The sequence below is a fragment of the Drosophila bipectinata genome, chromosome 3L, assembly GCF_030179905.1.
Source record: "Drosophila bipectinata strain 14024-0381.07 chromosome 3L, DbipHiC1v2, whole genome shotgun sequence".
NCBI lineage: Eukaryota > Metazoa > Arthropoda > Insecta > Diptera > Drosophilidae > Drosophila > Drosophila bipectinata.
In genome coordinates, this window is record NC_091738.1 from 11,410,937 (window position 1) to 11,429,386 (window position 18,450).

An 18,450-nucleotide genomic window follows, 5' to 3' on the forward strand; every position below is an offset into this window, starting at 1 on the left:
ACTAGGATGAAATTAAAGGGAACTTTTTGTTAGTTTTGGTTCAAAATCTCTATAATTCATAAGGTTTTTTGAAAGGCCTTTTAAGACCTTGAAATCTTTATTTATAATTTATACACCAAGCATAAGACTTCTTGGAAAACTAAACTCAAAGCTTAAGATAACAAGAGTAAAGTGTAGCATTTAATTTCTTTTTGTGCAACCGGAGTTGGGGGCTGCAGACATGCTGTCAGCGAATCTGGCTGCTCTCACTCTCTTTCTAACATGATAATTGGACATGGCCTGGGAACCTGTCCCCCTACTGCCAGCTCCTCATGCCTGATACTGGCTACCAAACAGTGGCTACCTTGGCGACATCTTTGGCAGCCCTATGTCTCCTTAATTGCATGTCAACTGTCTCGAAGAAAGTGAAATTGATATACGATTTTGTCGGCAGCAGTCGTCATCACGAATTCTTCGCTAATTCGACGCTCACAATGGATAATTTCGTAATGCGACAGAGCCTAATCAAAATTCGGGCAGTGTCGGGGGCGTTGACCAAGTCGGAAGACCCGATTCGGTCACACCTCATTCCAAACTTCAATTGAAAAGTATCAATATTTTGTGCAAACTTTCTTTTCAGTTTACGAGGGACAGCTGAGGTGATGGCGCCTTGAATGTAGGCCCTACCCTTACACATAAATAGCATTAGCTTGTGATTTGCTAGTGTCTGTCAATTATGGGCTGGACTTAAGTAAACAAGTAGAAAACTTTCATTTTTTTTATGTCCAATATTTGGTGAAAATTGTGCCTCAAACCTGCCAGAATCTATCAATGATGCAACTGTTTTGAGTTGGCCTTAATGTTAATTAGTTTAACAAATAAATCTGATGCAATAGAGGCTGGAAGTGCTAATAGATATTTCGAAAGGAAAAGAAAGACTTTTTTGGTTAAACTGATTTAAAAGTCAGTTTAACTCTCAAGTGGGTGGAAATTGCTGCACTGTTGGGAGGCCACTGTTTTCCATTGAATAGACACCTTTTGCACCCCAACCAGGATTTGCATTTCTTTACAGGATTAGCATCTCACGAGCGACTTTCCAAAGATACGAATATCCAGAAGATCATGTGTTTGAAGGAAGAGTTGAACTTTTGGGTTGAAATTCATGGCATACATTGCTGATTGATGTGGATTTTTGAGGTGAAATAAAAGTGATGGTAGTATTAAGTTAACTATTCTTTTAGATTCAAGAAACCCCCTTTGCATAACTCTAACTTTAATTAATTAAAACCCTCCTCCTAATAACCTAATTTGGTGTGAAAACTTTTCTGGTTTCTATATTATTTTAATTGTGCTAAAGTAGGCTAACTTTGGAATTAAATAAGTAATAAAAAAAAAGACAAAAGCCAAATTAAAAATCCATTCTTTGCTTTTATGGTAAATCCAAATCCAATAAAAGAAAACCTTTTGTTTTCAGAGAGCCCCCCGAAGACATGTAAAGCAGCCTGTCCCTGTGAAGGTCGGGTCGAAGTTCAATGGCTTTAGTGTGGCCCTAACCCCTGGCAATGGCAAATTCTTTCGATCGCATATAGTGTGACACTGGAAATGCGCATAGCGGACGGCTTAATTGATCCGTTTGTTCAGTGCATGCCATACATTTGCGAAAATCCAGCACCGGGCCAAGTCAATAGCCAGTCTTTGGCTCTGGCTGTGGTCCCTGGTCCCTGGTTTGGCTCTCTTTTGACCAGTTCCAGCTACATGGCTAGCCAAGTTATCATAGCCAACTACCAACTTTCCAAAGAGCCAACTCGGAGCGCTTTCACATTGTCAGACTCTCTTAAACCAAAAGCGCCAGCCCCAAGCCGCCAGCCGCCCGTCGATCGGGGAGCGTTTTTGGTATAAAACTTCTTACGTATGCGCGTCATGGCTTAATCTTACCTTGAACTTGGTCGCGAGCAGATCGAAGTGGCAGCACAACATAGATAATAGATAGACATACTATACAGGTGGCAGTGCATCCGACAGATACGATCGGTGTTTCGATTCGGGGTTTTTCGATTCAAGAGTGAAAAGAATTCTTAATAAAAAATGGAACAAAGCGCCGTTGTTGTCGTGCGTGGCGATAAGTGTACATAAATCAATTGTGAGAGTTGACTTTTGTTTCTTAGAGACTTCTTGATTTCGACTAACGGTGTGTGCCAAGTATATATATCAAAAACTACACATATATATATAAATATTTACCAACGGAGAGGAGTAATCACCATGGACTGGCAGCCTTCCATTATAGCAGGCCTCGTGCTGCTGATCTGTCTAATCCTGCCATCTGAAATGTATCTGACGGATGCCTGGAGTTTGCCAGTTCGCGACTCAGCATCTACACCTGTTGGCCGACAATTAAACGGTAAGAGATCTCTCAGCCGGTCACTCTTTTTGGCCCCCAAAATTATATACATATATATGTTATATATCTCTCTGTCTGAGAGGTGTCTTTTATTTTTTTTCGCTTCTCCGCGCTTTATTTATTTTATTTTCTTGGCAATGTAACGAGCATGGCTCAGACAAAGGAAAAAATACAAACAAAAACAAAAACAAAAGGCTTCAAATAAAATACTTTTATTGCAGTGAAATTTCTGTTCATTAAGTTAAATGTGAGAGTGGCAATTTCTGTCTTCTGTCTTCGGCAATTATATAATCAGCCGCCAAACGAAAGTGTCGGCCAGCAATTGCGGCAAAAAGAATCAAACGCAAAGATTTATGGGCCTCTTCAAGTGGCAAGAGATTGGACATTTTTTCAACCAAACTTTGGGTTTGAAGATAAAAAAGCTGAAGGCTGAGGAAATGAGTACTATTTCTTTCAGTGGCTTCATTCATTTTCAGGCTTTTATGGGAAATGCAGCATAACGAAGTGGCCTCCATGGCAGATGATTCTCATTTCGGTGCTTGTTACGTTATGGAGCGTATGACACTTTTTCTATCTTGGCCACAATTGTTGGTTTTTCTTACCTATTTCTTGTTCATTTATTGAAGTGCATGGCGAACAATTAGCAAACGAAAAGACAACAAGTGCAAGAATAAAACAGAATGAAATACCAGAAAGAAATACACCTCGTTATCGTTTAGGGCACTGAGCATGTAATATGGGTCATAACCAACTAAACCAGAACTAAGGCGGCCAACGCGCTAGCAAGTGTAGGCACTTCAGGGAGCTGGGGTCTCTTGGCTTTGGTAATAGTTGTAGTTAGTAGCAATCCCACTACTGAATGTCGAGTCATTAAAGAACTGGCAGGGAAACATGATTCCGAGTTTTGATTGCTGATTAAACGAATACCATATACACTGAAAGTGAGGGTTAAGAAAAATGGTAATTTTTGAGGGATAGGGTCTAATGGTGGGGGGTAATATCTTATAAGTTTTTCTGACTTGAGGTATAGGTATTAAGGAGATAGTTGGTTAGCTATTTGCCAAGTCATGAAGTTCAAAAAGGGGAACTACATATGAAATAAATTAATAAATAATTATTTCGTGGCTTCAAATTATACATTTTTCTAAAACTACCTTGATCCTAGTTAATTTTAAACTCATTAAGCTTAGTTAGCAGACTCTTACTATCCTCTTACAAACCTCAAACTACAAACTGACAATATTTCAAGTCAAAAACCATAGTCCCGCCCAAGCCATCAAAGTGTCAGTTGAAAAACCAAAAGCCACAAATGATTCATTAGGCCTTCCTTTAGCCAAAAAGAGCAACACCCGTACACAGAAAACAAAAAAAGGGTAACAATAACAACGGCAAAACAAACAAGTTGATGTCTCAGTTATGATAGTGTCGGATTTGGATTCGGATTCAGTTTGGTGACTACACCAACTTTTTGGCTTAAACCCAAGCCACCAAAAGGGAGCTCAAACAGGTGGAGGTACACACTATACTTGCCACTTCGTTTGGGTCGGGGAGTCTCCATTCGGGGAGTCTTGCTACAAATTGCTCCGACACCAAAACCGAGGTAAACCAAGAAAACAGAAAACAACAGAAAAAACTTGAAAAATGCTCGTAATTGGGTTATAACCGTCATATTTGTATGTGAGAGAGTGTCCGAGGCGAGACGAGTCACTTACTATATGTATTTAAATATGCTCTGGTCTTCGGTGTCCGGTCTGGATGGACGGGTCTGGGTCTGGCAAATGGCAAAACAATGCCACTGGAAATCACTTTGGACTGCCCACGATGTCCCAAGTCCAAGTCTGAGTCCAACTCCAAGTCTCCAAGTCTGATTCGAAATCCAAAACGGAGCGTCGTCGCATTGGTGACATTTTTGGTCGAAGCGCAAAAAAATGAAAAGTGCTGCTCTTTGCTGGAATGAAATACAATTTCATTTTTTAATTGCCGAGTTAAGCCGGTGTAGGCATTTTGCCCAGTTTGTCAACAATGCGGCTAAAAAAAGATGGTCAAAACCAGAGCTGTCACATGAAGCTGTAACTGCGTTTTTGTCAGTTGTCAGGTTTTGATTGAAAGAAACAATGTTTTTGATTTTTGTTTAAAAATATATATAAGTATTTAACATACATTTTTAAAGGAAAAGAGACCTTTAAGTATAATAATTTTAGGGCCAACCATAAGTATTCTAAAAACCAAACTAAAGAAGATACTTTGTTGAAAAATTATCGAAACCAACTTCATTGTTAAACATTATCTTAGCTTTATTTAATTTAAAAAATATATGTATTTTCAGAGAAATCTCTGTTTAGTTTAATTCTGAAGACTTTCTCAAAAATACTTTCCTTTCATGTCTTATCGATGTTTCACCATTTCAATAACAAAACTCTTAACTCTTATCACCAAACATAACAAGTATTTAATTCACTTTTTAGTATTACTATTTCCGGGAGAAACTCTTGAATTGTAGAAACATTTTCCTTAATGTGTTGGCGGTCATTGGCGGAATCTAAAATTTCAGTTTCAGTTTCAAGCCATCGATTTGCGTAGCCAAAGTGGAGCTCTAATCAATATACGACATGAGCGGCTGCTGAGAGTTGTTGGAGTTGTTAGAGCTGTTGTGGCTAGTAGCTGCTGGCCATGTTTTGTTTTGGATTTTCAGCTTGTATTTACTTGGCTTGCGGTTGACTGTCTTCGTCTCTGTGTCCGACGTCGTCGTTGGCGGCTTTCTGGCTTTCTGGTGTCTTCAATTCAAATTCTGCGTCAGATCGAAGCCAGTGAAAGTTTATTAAAGTTTCAAGCTCAGCGGAGCTCACATGTCGACTGGCTTGCACGCTAACGGTTCCGAGTCCCAGACTCTGTTCCGACCGATTTCTATAATGGCCATAAAATTCTATTGTAAGTGGGAAGTATTTGGAATGCTGACTTCACTGGATCATTCTATTTAATTTGACGAGTCTGTCAGACTCTTTTTTTTGTAGACTTGTAAGCCTCGTTAATTGTTGTTACCGTTTATTGCTATTTATTACCTCATTTTGTGCTTACCAGGTCAATTGGTCTGCGCCCACAAGTTAGTAATTGCTGATATTTTGAATCGTTTCCAATACCCCATATCGGATCGATTCACTTTCATGTTTACAACTCAATCTTGCGGCCCGAAAGGCATAGCCACATACCTGAGAATTTCCAGTGATTATGCTAATATTTTACGAGCTACTGTTATGGCCGGACCTCAGGCGAAGGCAAATGAGCCGCTTGCCGGATAGTTAGCCTACATGCTTACCAGTCCAGTCCAGCAGTTAGCAGTTAACAGTTTACAGTTTCCAGCTAAGAAAAAGCTAACCATATTTCTTTTGGCCCACAAGTGGACAGGCAAATGCGTCACCCATCATCAAACCTTCCAGCAAACCTTGTAACTATTTATTTATAACTATAAGTAAGCCACGCATAAACTTCAATTGCAGTGAAAGTTCATTTGGTATTGGGAATTAGCCGGGTCTCGATTAAGTCTTGGTCTTGGTTGGTGGCATTTGCATTTCCATGCGACGCCCTGCCGAGGAAATTCAAGAAAAAAGCGGGGAAATGGCTAAGAAAAGTGAAAAGACCAACGGCAAAACGGACACCAAATGGCAAAAGGCAACCAACTTTGGCCAGAATGTTGGCTACCAACTAGCTTCTCCCGGCAGCTGCGAGTAATGTGCCACATTTTGGTTTCGGCCAAGCGAGACACCCATGAAATGCAATAGACGGATATCGAAGATGCTTTCCTGGGAATCAGTACACTAAGAGAAATGGAGGAAAATGAGGCTCTTATTGCCTTAAATACTTATTTTAGATACTTATCTGATGGATACTTATACCCTAATTTTTTGGGAAGTGCATCACGAATTGGCTTTCTTTGAACTTCTCCCCGGACACTCCTTAAACTCCCTTTGGGGCGCATTCTTGTCGCAGGTTTTCTTCGATGTTTTTCGGCTGTTTTTGGTGGCGTGGGCTTGAATTCAGCAGGATGTTATCTGTTGGATGTCACCACGAGTTGCAGGTAAACAATTTTTCACAGGCTGCCATCCTCTGGCTTTCACCTGGCATTGAATTTGGGAAAATATTAGCAAAGACTATGGGTCAAAGTACGCCGAACCGTCAAGTCGCGCTGTGCCCCATTGAAAGCGAAATGAGCCAAATAAATTGTGACAACGAGACAACTAGCGACATGAAAAACCTACACGAACTGACATTAAATTTTCACTTATCACGACTTGTAGCCGAGGACTCCCAGGCACTGGAGGCAATCAAAGACACAATGGAGGTGATTCTTTGGTGAATTAAAGTGAAAATAATTGCTCAATTTGTTAGGAAATAGTGTGGAATTAGTGAGAGGAAAATCAAATAAAGACAAATTATGCCTCACGGAAAAATGTTGCATGTTTGGTTATACACAAATATGAGGAGGATCTTGGCAGGTAAACAAATTGAATTATTCCAAATGAAATGTACTCACATTAAGTAGCAATTAAGTTGGACGGCCAGCCATAATTTTAATCGATGCCAATCACAAAGCATTTTCACTCCATCGCTGATTGATGACAGTTTATAAATAAATGTTAAATAAAACATGGCTCGCGCCACCGACAAGAAAAGCGAGGAGAATATCCAACATATCAGTGGTGCTGCTGTGGTGCTGTGGTGCAGTTACAGCCTTGTTAGCACCACCGACCTGTTGCAGTGGGACAGCAAACCACACAAGGTGTTGATATGATTGCGCGCACACATACTTTCACTCAAATATTTGCAGTGCCCGTGGAAATGGCCAAACTCAAAGCGAAGTTAGAGCCAAGTTAAAGCCAAAACCATAAGCTGAAATCATGACCATGTTAACAGTGCTAGCCAAATCAGACCAGACCACAAATCCCCAACTGAGACGGCCAAGAAATGGCCAGTCGAAAGTCAGTCAAGCTGTCAATCGCCATCCGTTTTTCATTAAATATTTGACCAGTTTCGAGCCTCATATTTACACAGATCTTTTGGCTTTTGGTTTTTGTTGCAGAAGTCTCACCTTATCTGGACCTGGCCTTGTGCCCAATTAGAGCCGAACCTTGGACGTGTGCCCGCCAACAGTCCGGCAGGATACTGGATGTCTGGGATGGAGAGCTCAATGTTCAGTGGCAGAAACTAAAGGGTAAGTTCATTAAACCTTAATCACCTTTTCAACTCTCATACGAAATTGTCGCCCAAAGCCAATAATTAGATACAAAGCTTTTCGCACAAATGTGGGAAAAATAAAATTGCTTGTGAAAAGCAAACCTTCGTATACATATTTTCACTAACCTTTAGGCCAAGTTCAAGCAGTTATTTGAGGGTGAGAAGCTGGCCAATTTCATTGAATACTTGGGTGATCATTAAATTTGATAAAAAAAAAACCTGCAGATCGGACGTTGGAGAATTTTACACGCAACTCCCCCAAAAGAAAAGCCAAACGTGCTAGGCATTTACATGGAAAAGCAATTAAAATCGAAAACTTTTGGTGATTTTCCTGTAACGTTTTTTTTTTTATATTTTCTTTAACAGTTGAGGCCGATCGGCAGATGAATGCAACGATCGAACGGAGGGGATATAGTGCTTCGGAGCTGCCCGTGAAAGAGAAGCCATCGTCTCTATTGAAGAAAATCGAAATCGGCACGAAATATATGAAGAAATACCTGGCCGAATCAATGGATGGGTAAGTACAAGAAAACAAGTTGAATCCGATGTTGAATTTTCGCCACATTTAACACTTCTTCCTGTTTTTTTTTTTTATTTTGTGGAAAACCAGCTTCCTAGGCCGCGAATACGAGTATCTGCAGACACCGAAGGCAGCTGAGGATGAGAGTGAAACCGCCGAAGACGACGACGATGATGATGATGATGAAGAAGCGGATGCTACGGATGCCGATACCAGTGATGCCGCCGAGGAGGCTGCCGATGATGAGGATGCTGCTGGGGAGGATGCCGAGGATGAGGACAACGATGAGGATGAGGAAGACGACGATGAAGCCTCGGATAGCACGGGGGAACATGAGCCCGAGGCTGAGGCTGACACTGACACTGAAACTGATGCCGAAGATGAGGAGGTGGAGGAGGCGGCCTCCAATGCTCAGCCGGAAAGTGAAAATGGAAACACGCCAAGTGTGTTTAGCGGTCAACCGGCTATCCAAAGTGAAAATGATGGCAAGAATACCATTATCGGCGAAGATAGTACAGGTTAGCATTGAAAACTATACTTAAAACTTCTTTTTTTTTAATATACATATATTTTGGAAAATCTATCTTTAGGTGTAGAATTCATAGAACTACAAGATACGGATCAAGATGCTGCGGGTGCACTGAAGAAACCCGGTGGTGGCAAGCGCAAGAAGAACAAGAAGGGCAACAAGAAGCGGAAGAAGAACAAGAAGGGTCAGGGCCATGAAACCCAGCCAGCCACTCTGGTGGTCGTCCAGGCCGCTCCAGAGCACCATGAAGCGGACTTCGGCCATGAAAGCGAACCGGCAGTGATCAGTCATGGCGGAGCAGGATCCGAGGACTCTGTGGTGTCCAGTACAGGACCCCTGAAGCAGAAGAAGAAGCTGCGGAAACAGCGCAAGCAGAAACGGAAGCAAATGAAGGGGATGCGGAAACGGAAGGGTCAGCACGGATCCGGTGGTGTGGAGCATGAACAGAGCGACCTGAGCCTGGGATTGGGTCTGCTGGACGACCTGGCCGATGCGGACGATCTGCTGTCCAGCGGCGGAGGAAAGCGAAAGCACAGGAATCCAATTAATTATGGTAGAAGTAACGGAGGTGTGTGTTGTTTGCTGCGTGTGGTTTTTCATGACTTTAACGCACCGTTTTCCGAGCACAACTCTGTGCCTATATCTATTGTTTAAGTACAAGACTTCAGAGGTTTTTATTATTTCTCCTAAAAAAAACCTCTGTAGTAATATTTTTTAGATGTATATATGGTTGTGGTTGTCCTTTATTTCAGTTATTTTAGGCTTAAAATCTTAAAAATGGGAAACTATTATTTTAAAAGCGGCGCTTTCTACATGTAGATGGCGCTTGACTGCTTAAAGCAGTGCAAGCAGTTGAGCAGGCAGCGAGTGCCACAGCTCTTAGCTTTTGTTATGCATACAATTTGAATTTGAATTCAAACTTAATTTTATATTTGATTTAAAATTATGAATTTAACTGAAATAAGTTTAGGATACTGCCCATCTAAAGCGCCTGCATGTATTTAAAAGTTATTGGTACGATTTTCTTAATGAAAACTACTTCCAATGTCTTTAAGGTTATGTATGATATGTTTTATGTTTATTGCCTGCTTTTGTTTGCTTTTTGAATGCCGTTTTGTTACCGTTAACGCACTTGACGCGCACTGCAGTTCATACTAACAAACACCACCCTCCCAAGCGATAAAATATTTAATATTTACGTTCAATGTTTCGATTTTTAGCCCAGTAAGTGTACATCCAGTCAAGAGCCCATCAAAACTAATTCCATGTGATCCTTTATTCTTTAACCAATATCTAGTGACCCGCGGCAAGAAGAAGAAGAAGAAGAAGGCCTTGGCCAAAATCATGCTGATTGGCAGCATCCTGAAGGCCAAGATCGAGTTGCTGTTGAAGATTTTGGGAGCTCACCTGCAGGTGAAATTCTTTGCCATAGCTCTTATAGGGCTTCTCATAAATATTGCCCGATTCTGGATCGATGTGAAGCGCGGTAGTCCGCCGTCCAAGGTGAGTTAAGATCGTCCCGCCCTCCCAAATGAAAAAAACGAAACCGCACCTGTGAGTTTAACTGTTAACTGGCGTTTTTTTAACCTGATTTGTACCGAAACACACGAACAAGTTCTTGTTCTGGTTGCTAGACCAAAGTTTATACTGTTCTTAATCGATTTTCTGCACATTTTCAGTTTTGAAAATTACAAAAACAAAGTCCTCTTACACTAGTCATAAGTCCAAAAACAACAACAACAACAACAGTTTCCAATTGGCCAAGGTTTGTTCAAAAAAGCAGAAAATATGGGTATTCAATTTCTAATTTTTGTCCACAGTTAAAAAATATTTTTTAAAAATCGATGTGATTTCTTGTAAAGTTTTTCTTCAAAATCTATATTCTCCTTCCCTTGCTCTTTTCCCAAGCTATCTCTTTCTCTCACACAAGCTGTAAATAAAAAAAAGGTTTTGTAAAATGCGTTACCTGGCAAACTACACGTGGAAAAAATACCCACCCGGTCCGTGCGCTATAACTCTTCTAACTGTTATTGGGACCAGCTTTCGGTTTCCAGCTCCAAAACTTCAACCACCAGAGTTCCAATACGAACACACACAAGTTACCATCTTCCACCTAACGTATCCAAAACTTGCCGTATGCTAACAAATTCAAGACCTCTTTGGTTTCAGATATGGTAAAATTTTTGGACAGCTCACAAAACGTTTTCGGAACGTACAGCTCTAATTAAAAAAAAAAAAACAAATAAACAAATCAATGTGTTCACTAATATCAGTATACACTATAAGACCCAAAACAAAAATCAAAATCAAAAATAGAATGAGTTTATTTTGAAAAAAAAAAAACCTAGCCCTCACACTGTGTAAGTACGAGTATTACGAACAGTCGGAGTCTGAAGTTTCTACTCAACGAAAGGACTACAAAGTCCTATCAGACACAAACAGACACAGAAACAGATACAGATACAGATAACAAATTTGAAAGCTACAGATACAGATACCACTCACACTCTTGGGCCTCTTTGGTACTTCCTCTGGTGTTTCTCACTTCACGGCACACGTTTTGCATATTTTCTAACTAGGTTGTATACGTTGAACATGCCCACCATCAGCACCACTACGAGGACCATGGCGACGACTGGAGCGAGCAGGGCAGCTACTGGAAGCGCTCCCTCCAAACGGATCCATCTGTCGAGGATGTCGACTCCTCCACGGACAGCTACCAGGTGCGTCCCCAGCCGCAGACAGCCCAGGACCCCCACTATCTGGCGTATCGCAATCAGTACCAGTGGCAATAGGACATCATCCATTGACCACACTCCCATCCACCACCTGAGCCCTGTCCTCCTCCTTCGACGGAGACAGATCCTACCCAGAGCCTCATTTATTGTATTTTATTTATTTCGTAACAATACGTATTGCTGATTATTAAATAATCCCTAAGATCCTAGAGACAAAATTAATTTTAGCACAATGAGAAATGCCAGTAAACAAATTTTAGTTGTAACCCTTAGCCCGTTTAGTGCAATGCCTTAATTATAAAAACAAATTAATCATTACAAATTGTACCATTAATAAGGAGAAGTCGAAAACCTGTTTTGGTTACATTCGGAGCAATGAAAACAAACTAGTTGTAAGTTATTTATGCAAATTATTTATTGTATTCGTATGTTATATGATGCTTATTAAAAGAAAATAATTTCGATACAATTTGAATTTCTTGTTAAATCCAATAACTGAGATGTTAAGATCGTGAGGTCATAGAAGGCCAACAGAACATATATCTTCGCCAATTCTATGCATATAATTTATATCTTTGCCAATTCTCACCCGATCCTTGCAAGGAATACCTTAAACGATTCCTAGATGGATTCCCCACCATTCTGCATCATAACCTGTGAACAAATTTTTCGATTCATATTTTTCGAATTTTTGTGGTGGACCCCCTTGTGAAATTCAGGATTTCCATAAATGCCCCAAACAGTGACCATATCTTTACCAATTCTCACCCGATCCTTGCAAGGAATATCTTAAACGATTCCTAGAAGGATTCTCCATCAATCTGCACCAAAACCTGTGATACAAATTTTTGATCCATATTTTTCGAATTTTTGTGGTGGGCCCCCTTGTGAAACCCAGGATTTCCATAAATGGCCCAAACAGTGACCATATCTTTACCAATTCTCACCCGATCCTTGCAAGGAATACCTTAAACGATTCCTTGATGGATTCTCCACCTTCTGCATCAAAACCTATGAACATAATTTTCGATCCATATTTTTCGAATTATTGTGGTGGACCCCCTTGTGAAATCCAGGATTTCCATAAATGGCCCAAACAGTGACCATATCTTTACCAATTCTCACCCGATCCTTGCAAGGAATACCTTAAACGATTCCTAGATGGAATCTCCACCATTTTGCATCAAAACCTGAGAACAAAATTTTCGATCCATATTTTTTGAATTTTTGTGATGGACCTCCTTGTGAAATCCAGGATTTCCATAAACCGCCCAATTCATGACCATATCTTTGCCAATTCTCACCCGATCCTTGCAAGGAATTCCTTAAACGATTCCTAGATGGATTCTCCACCATTCTGCATCAAAACCTGGACCCCCTTGTGAAATCCAGGATTTCCATAAACCGCCCAATTCATGACCATATCTTTGCCAATTCTCACCCGATCCTTGCAAGGCATACCTCAAACGATTTCTAGATGGATTCTCCACCATTCTTCATCAAAACCTGTGAACAAAATAAATGTATGATATTTTTATCCAAATTTTTATGATGTGACCTTTTAAAAATGCTAATGAATACAATAGAGAACAATATGGCCCGCAGCGATGGTTATATCTTCGTCCATTTGCCTCCCATTCCTAAGCGGAGTATATCCAACAATTTGTAGGCAGATTGCAAACTTAATCAAAACCTTAAAAATTGACGATTAATATTTTCAAAAAGGAACGAAACCTTTTCATTTAGGTTGCCCAATCAGAATGCGGTCAACTTTGTCTGAAATTCCGAGGGAAGTTTCACCTGCTCCGTGGCGTGCTTCTGATTCTAATTCCGTGACCTAATTCTGGAGTCAGAGACTGCCCTGTAATACAAAATAGTGTCGTCGCGCGCCCAAAATAGACGCGTCTCGGGGACTCATTCATTTTTTTATCCGCTTTTTTGTTTTTGGGTGTCAACGAGCAATTTGCGCATGCGCAGATCGCCCGCGGAATGCTAAACAAAAATTGCCAAAAGTTTGACGTCGTTCGTTGTAATAAACAATTAAATTTGGTGTTGGACAAACGTCTGACAAATCGAAAAATGAATTTATGGCAAATAAATTTAAAATGGGGATTGTGGAAAATTTTGGAGTGAATCGGACGTAAAAAAAAAGAAAGTCAAACAACTGCTGCAATCTTAAAATACAAAAGTGTTGGCTTAAATTTTCCAAATTACCAGTAAACAGATGCACACGCCGCATTCTGACACGTTTGGCTGCCACATTTTGATATTGACCTTGTTTAAATCGAAAGGAGAGGGCTAATTGAGAAGGAAAAGCATGGTAGCAGGCACTAGGCCCTAGGGCAGGGCAATTAACATGCAACGTGGGGCAGCGTTAAGAAAAGCGAATTGACATGCCGCAACACGCTCGTTATCAAGACCTGGCCATCGCCGGTTTGTGGCCAGAAGATTCGTGCAAAGAAATGCTTATCATTAGCAAAATTAAAATCAATGAAATTGGCCATAAAAATTCAATTGACTTGGCCCAATGCGTGGGAGCCCAGAGGCAGAGTCGGGATCAGAGTCTAGGCTCCAGATCGAGTTGAAGGTGTCTTGGAAACGTGTGCCACATAATTGATGGTAATAGATACAGAAATAGTTTAGTTTTCAGCACTTTCTAAACAGTATAATGCACGGCGAAAAATATTAATACATTTTATGATAAAATAAAATATTTGATTTGTTTTTAAGCAGAATTGTATAGAAATCTTGAGATAAGATTACTTTCAAAATCACCGTTTAAAGCTAATACCTTAAACATTTATTTTCTGTGTATTTTTGGACTGTACTTTGAGCTAAAAGTGGGCGGTGGTGTCGATCTGGATGACGTGGGGGTGTGGCTCTTGGCCATAAATCATACAGATACGATCTGTTCTCAATGTTTTTTGCAAAAATAATAAAAATAAGAATCAATAAAACAATCAATTGAAATTCTTCAGCAGTGGCAGCAGTGTTTGCTCAATGAGGATTCCCGCTTAACGGTATACAACGTGCAATGTTTGCGAAAAAATCATAAATAGTATCAATGGATTTTGGTTTTTTTTTTGTTTTTTTTTTTGGCAAAAGGAAGTGTTGGCATCACGCGTGGGTGGAGGCCATACACCTACACTTTGGTTTCTTAGCAAAATTTCTAGGCATTTGCTCTACTAAGTGACAGGCGGCGACGTGCCGATGTCAGTTGAACTGTCAACTCGGGCATTTGATGATTAAGGCATTCGAGTGCTGCCGTTCGTGCCACACAAATGTGTGTGCTTAACGAAAACTTAATTAATTTAACTGCCGCTAGAAAGTGGACTTGCATCGCCCATCACGTATACGCACCGTGCACGCGACTCTGATCAGTGGCAGTGCAATGGCAGCGAAAAAAAATGAAGGGAACGATTTCAATTCCAACGCCCACGTGTGTCCAGTCGAATTTAATTTAATTTATTTTCTTCATTTTGTCGTTTTTGAAACTGAAAAGCGCTCATGATTTTCCATTGCAGTGCTATTTGCATTTTAGAAAGTTACATGTGTTTTTTCGCTGCATTATAATCAAGTCAGAAAATCCAAAAGTCCAAAAAAAGAAAAAGTTCCAAACAGAAGTATTTTCGCCGCTTCATGCATTTCTTTATTTAACAAGGTATCCTCCCCTTAACACTGCATTCTATTAATAATTTAATTTTTCATAATTCCAGTCATGATTCTGCTTTTTGCCCAGTTGTGTCTGGAGAACCTCAACACGTTGTCGACCAGGTTTATCTCTACTTGATTATTGGCATGTGCTTTTTTTTGTTGGACTTGCCCTTTTTTTCTGGCAAACATTTCATGCAAAATGCATTTCATTTTAGTTGCCAAGTGCTCGAAAATGCATGCAGGCATGCTAATGATAATGACTACAATATATGCCTTGGTAGTAGCAGTAGGTGTTTATTCAAATAATTTATTGAAAAGGTGTTTCTTGGCCATTTATATGGTAGTCAGAAGTAGCACTTACACTTACTAACTAATAAAATAAGAAACCAGACAATGTAGCATTATTTTATGATTCTTATTTATTAATCTTTCATTTAGGAATCCCGCTTTCTATAGCTCCTATTTGAGCATTAGAGAAGTTCGCAAGAACTTTGTTAACCTGGCTGACAAGGTTTTTGTTACCAAGAAATTGTTTATCCATTAGCATGCCCCAACAATGGCAGATGGGTGACAAAGACATGAGTCTACACCTTCGCAGAGAAGCAGATTACACTCGAAAGATTGCCTCAACGCAGACGTGAGATTGCAATTTTATGGCAACATACGATCTAGAGTTAAAATAATTTTTATTTTTTTAAGCCAGAAACCAAAAACCAGTGCCAGAAAATTCGTTAGGGTTCAATGGCTCGGGCCTGGGGCGAGAAGAGGGTAGAAGGATTATGCAACAATCGAAATATCATCATGCAGTGACTTTCACACAGACCAAAAAGTAATAATAAAGAAAAACAAGAAAGGAAAGCTAACTTCGGGCGGAGCCGAAGTTTATATACCCTTGCAGTTAAAACCGGATATATATCGCAAACATCGGATATAGTTGGCCGATCCTTATGGGAATAGGAATATATAATCCAATTTATTACAATACAAAATCTAAAAAAAGTCCCAAACTTCTATCTTCAAAAATACGAAAGTTGATATTTCTACCAAATACCATTTCCGATCGTTCAGTTATATGGCAGCTATGGGATATAGTCGGCCGATCCTAATGAAATTTGGTAGGTTGGATCAACTGACCAAGAATTAAATTTGTACTAAGTTCCAGCTTTCTATCTTCAAAAACACGAAAGTTGGGTCATTTCCGATCGTTCAGTTATATGGCAGCTATAGGATATAGTCGGCCGATCCTTATGAAATTTGGCATGACGTAATGTTTTGCCAAAAACAGCTCACACGTCAAATTTGAACTCTCTAACTCTAAAAACACCAAAGTTATACCATTTCCGATCAATCAGTTATATGGCAGCTATAGGATATAGTCGGCCGATCCGGGCCGTTCCGACTTATATACTGCGTGCAAAGGAAAGAAGGGTGTGTGCAAAGTTTCAAGACGATAGCTTTAAAACTGAGAGACTAGTTCGCGTAGAAACAGACAGACGGACAGACAGACGGACAGACGGACAGACGGACATGCTCATATCAACTCAGGAGGTGATCCTGATCAAGAATATATATACTTTATAGGGTCGGAGATGTCTCCTTCACTGCGTTGCACACTTTTGACCAAAATTATAATACCCTCTGCAAGGGTATAATAAAACCCATTCGAAACTCCCCCAAACAAGCGAAGCCTATTAGGGCGCATTAGCAATTTAGAATGGTGTGCTACCATTTCGCATTCGAACGAGCCAATGTCCACGTATTTCTTATTATACCCTTGCAGAGGGTATTATAATTTTGGTCAAAAGTGTGCAACGCAGTGAAGGAGACATCTCCGACCCTATAAAGTATATATATTCTTGATCAGGATCACCTCCTGAGTTGATATGAGCATGTCCGTCTGTCCGTCTGTCCGTCTGTCCGTCTGTCTGTCCGTCTGTCTGTCCGTCTGTCTGTCTGTTTCTACGCGAACTAGTCTCTCAGTTTTAAAGCTATCGTCTTGAAACTTTGCACACACCCTTCGTTCCTTTGCACGCAGTATATAAGTCGGAACGGCCCGGATCGGCCGACTATATCCTATAGCTGCCATATAACTGATTGATCGGAAATGGTATAACTTTGGTGTTTTTAGAGTTAGAGAGTTCAAATCTGACATGTGAGCTATTTTTGGCAAAGCATTACGTCATGCCAAATTTCATAAGGATCGGCCGACTATATCCTATAGCTGCCATATAACTGAACGATCGGAAATGACCCAACTTTCGTGTTTTTGAAGATAGAAAGCTAAAACTGAATACAGATTATATTTTTGGCCAGTTGATCCAACCTACCAAATTTCATTAGGATCGGCCGACTATATCCCATAGCTGCCATATAACTGAACGATCGGAAATGGTATTTGGTAGAAATATCAACTTTCGTATTTTTGAAGATAGAAGTTTGGGACTTTTTTTAGATTTTGTATTGAAATAAATTGGATTATATATTCCTATTCCCATAAGGATCGGCCAACTATATCCGATGTTTGCGATATATATCCGGTTTTAACTGCAAGGGTATATAAACTTCGGCTCCGCCCGAAGTTAGCTTTCCTTTCTTGTTTTTATTTTATTAAATTTTTTTTGGTGCCTTATTACGCGACAATTATGAATTTCTAATTTCATGTTTAGTGCTTAACTTTGACTCCGCCCTTTTGAGGGTCTTCGACTATCAAAATCACGTACATAAAAAAGCGAAAGCTGTAGAGGCCAATGGCATCGGAAATAGCCCTCGTCGAGTCATAATAATAAATATTGTCTTTCTGATTAATTATGTATTAACTGGCGCTAGTTGGTTGTCATATATTTTATACACTTGCGGTTGATCAAATGCCCCTTTTGGACTTATTTTGTTCCCTTTTTGGTCTATCTAGGGTTGTTGATCTTGTAAGTAAACTAAAGGCTTCTGGCATAATAATGAGGAGTCTGGTTATTGGTAGGATAAGTCTCGGTTAGTAGTTTCTGGAATCTTAAAAACGATTTTTTTGCTCTAGGTTTTTATTTTTAGGGTGTATAGTATATATTTTAATATTGAGCATGTATTTTAAGCTTGTAAATTTATTTCTATGCAAGGGATATATTTTTGCTTTTTTCTTAGAAACAACGTACTTGTTTAATTAGTCGCTAAAGGGGTTTACTTATTTATTTATTTCATAAAGTTTAATATTTAATATTTTATGAAAAGCTATTTATTTTGTTTACTTCTTTCTAATAAATAATGTATTTAAAAATATAATTAAATAAAAAACTAAAGCTTTAAACAATTTTTAAAAATTAAACAACGAAAGATGAGGTCCAAGATGAGGTCCATCTTTTACTCTCCGATCTTCATTCCTTGTTCTTCGCTCTGCAGTCTTGGGATCCAC

General features: G+C 39.7%; 1 protein-coding gene across 1 annotated transcript; it reads left to right on the plus strand.

Moving 5' to 3' along the window:
* The first annotated feature begins 1,896 nt into the window (after nucleotides 1-1,896).
* Nucleotides 1,897-11,535, plus strand: LOC108134256 (uncharacterized). Its single transcript, XM_017254498.3, has 7 exons — nucleotides 1,897-2,380; nucleotides 7,455-7,586; nucleotides 7,976-8,126; nucleotides 8,220-8,647; nucleotides 8,720-9,226; nucleotides 9,956-10,161; nucleotides 11,238-11,535. Exons 1-7 carry the CDS (start codon nucleotides 2,242-2,244, stop codon nucleotides 11,451-11,453), a joined length of 1,779 nt encoding a protein of 592 aa, XP_017109987.2. The 5' UTR covers nucleotides 1,897-2,241; the 3' UTR covers nucleotides 11,454-11,535.
* The last annotated feature ends 6,915 nt before the right edge of the window (nucleotides 11,536-18,450 follow it).

What these genes read in the sequence shown, in the direction of transcription:
- LOC108134256 (XM_017254498.3), top strand. Translation starts at nt 2,242, where the DNA reads ATGGACTGGCAGCCTTCCATTATAGCAGGCCTCGTGCTGCTGATCTGT. An exon ending in TCAGTGGCAGAAACTAAAGG is followed by an intron (nt 7,587 to 7,975) that starts GTAAGTTCATTA and finishes TTTCTTTAACAG; the next exon opens with TTGAGGCCGATCGGCAGATG. An exon ending in TTATGGTAGAAGTAACGGAG is followed by an intron (nt 9,227 to 9,955) that starts GTGTGTGTTGTT and finishes ACCAATATCTAG; the next exon opens with TGACCCGCGGCAAGAAGAAG.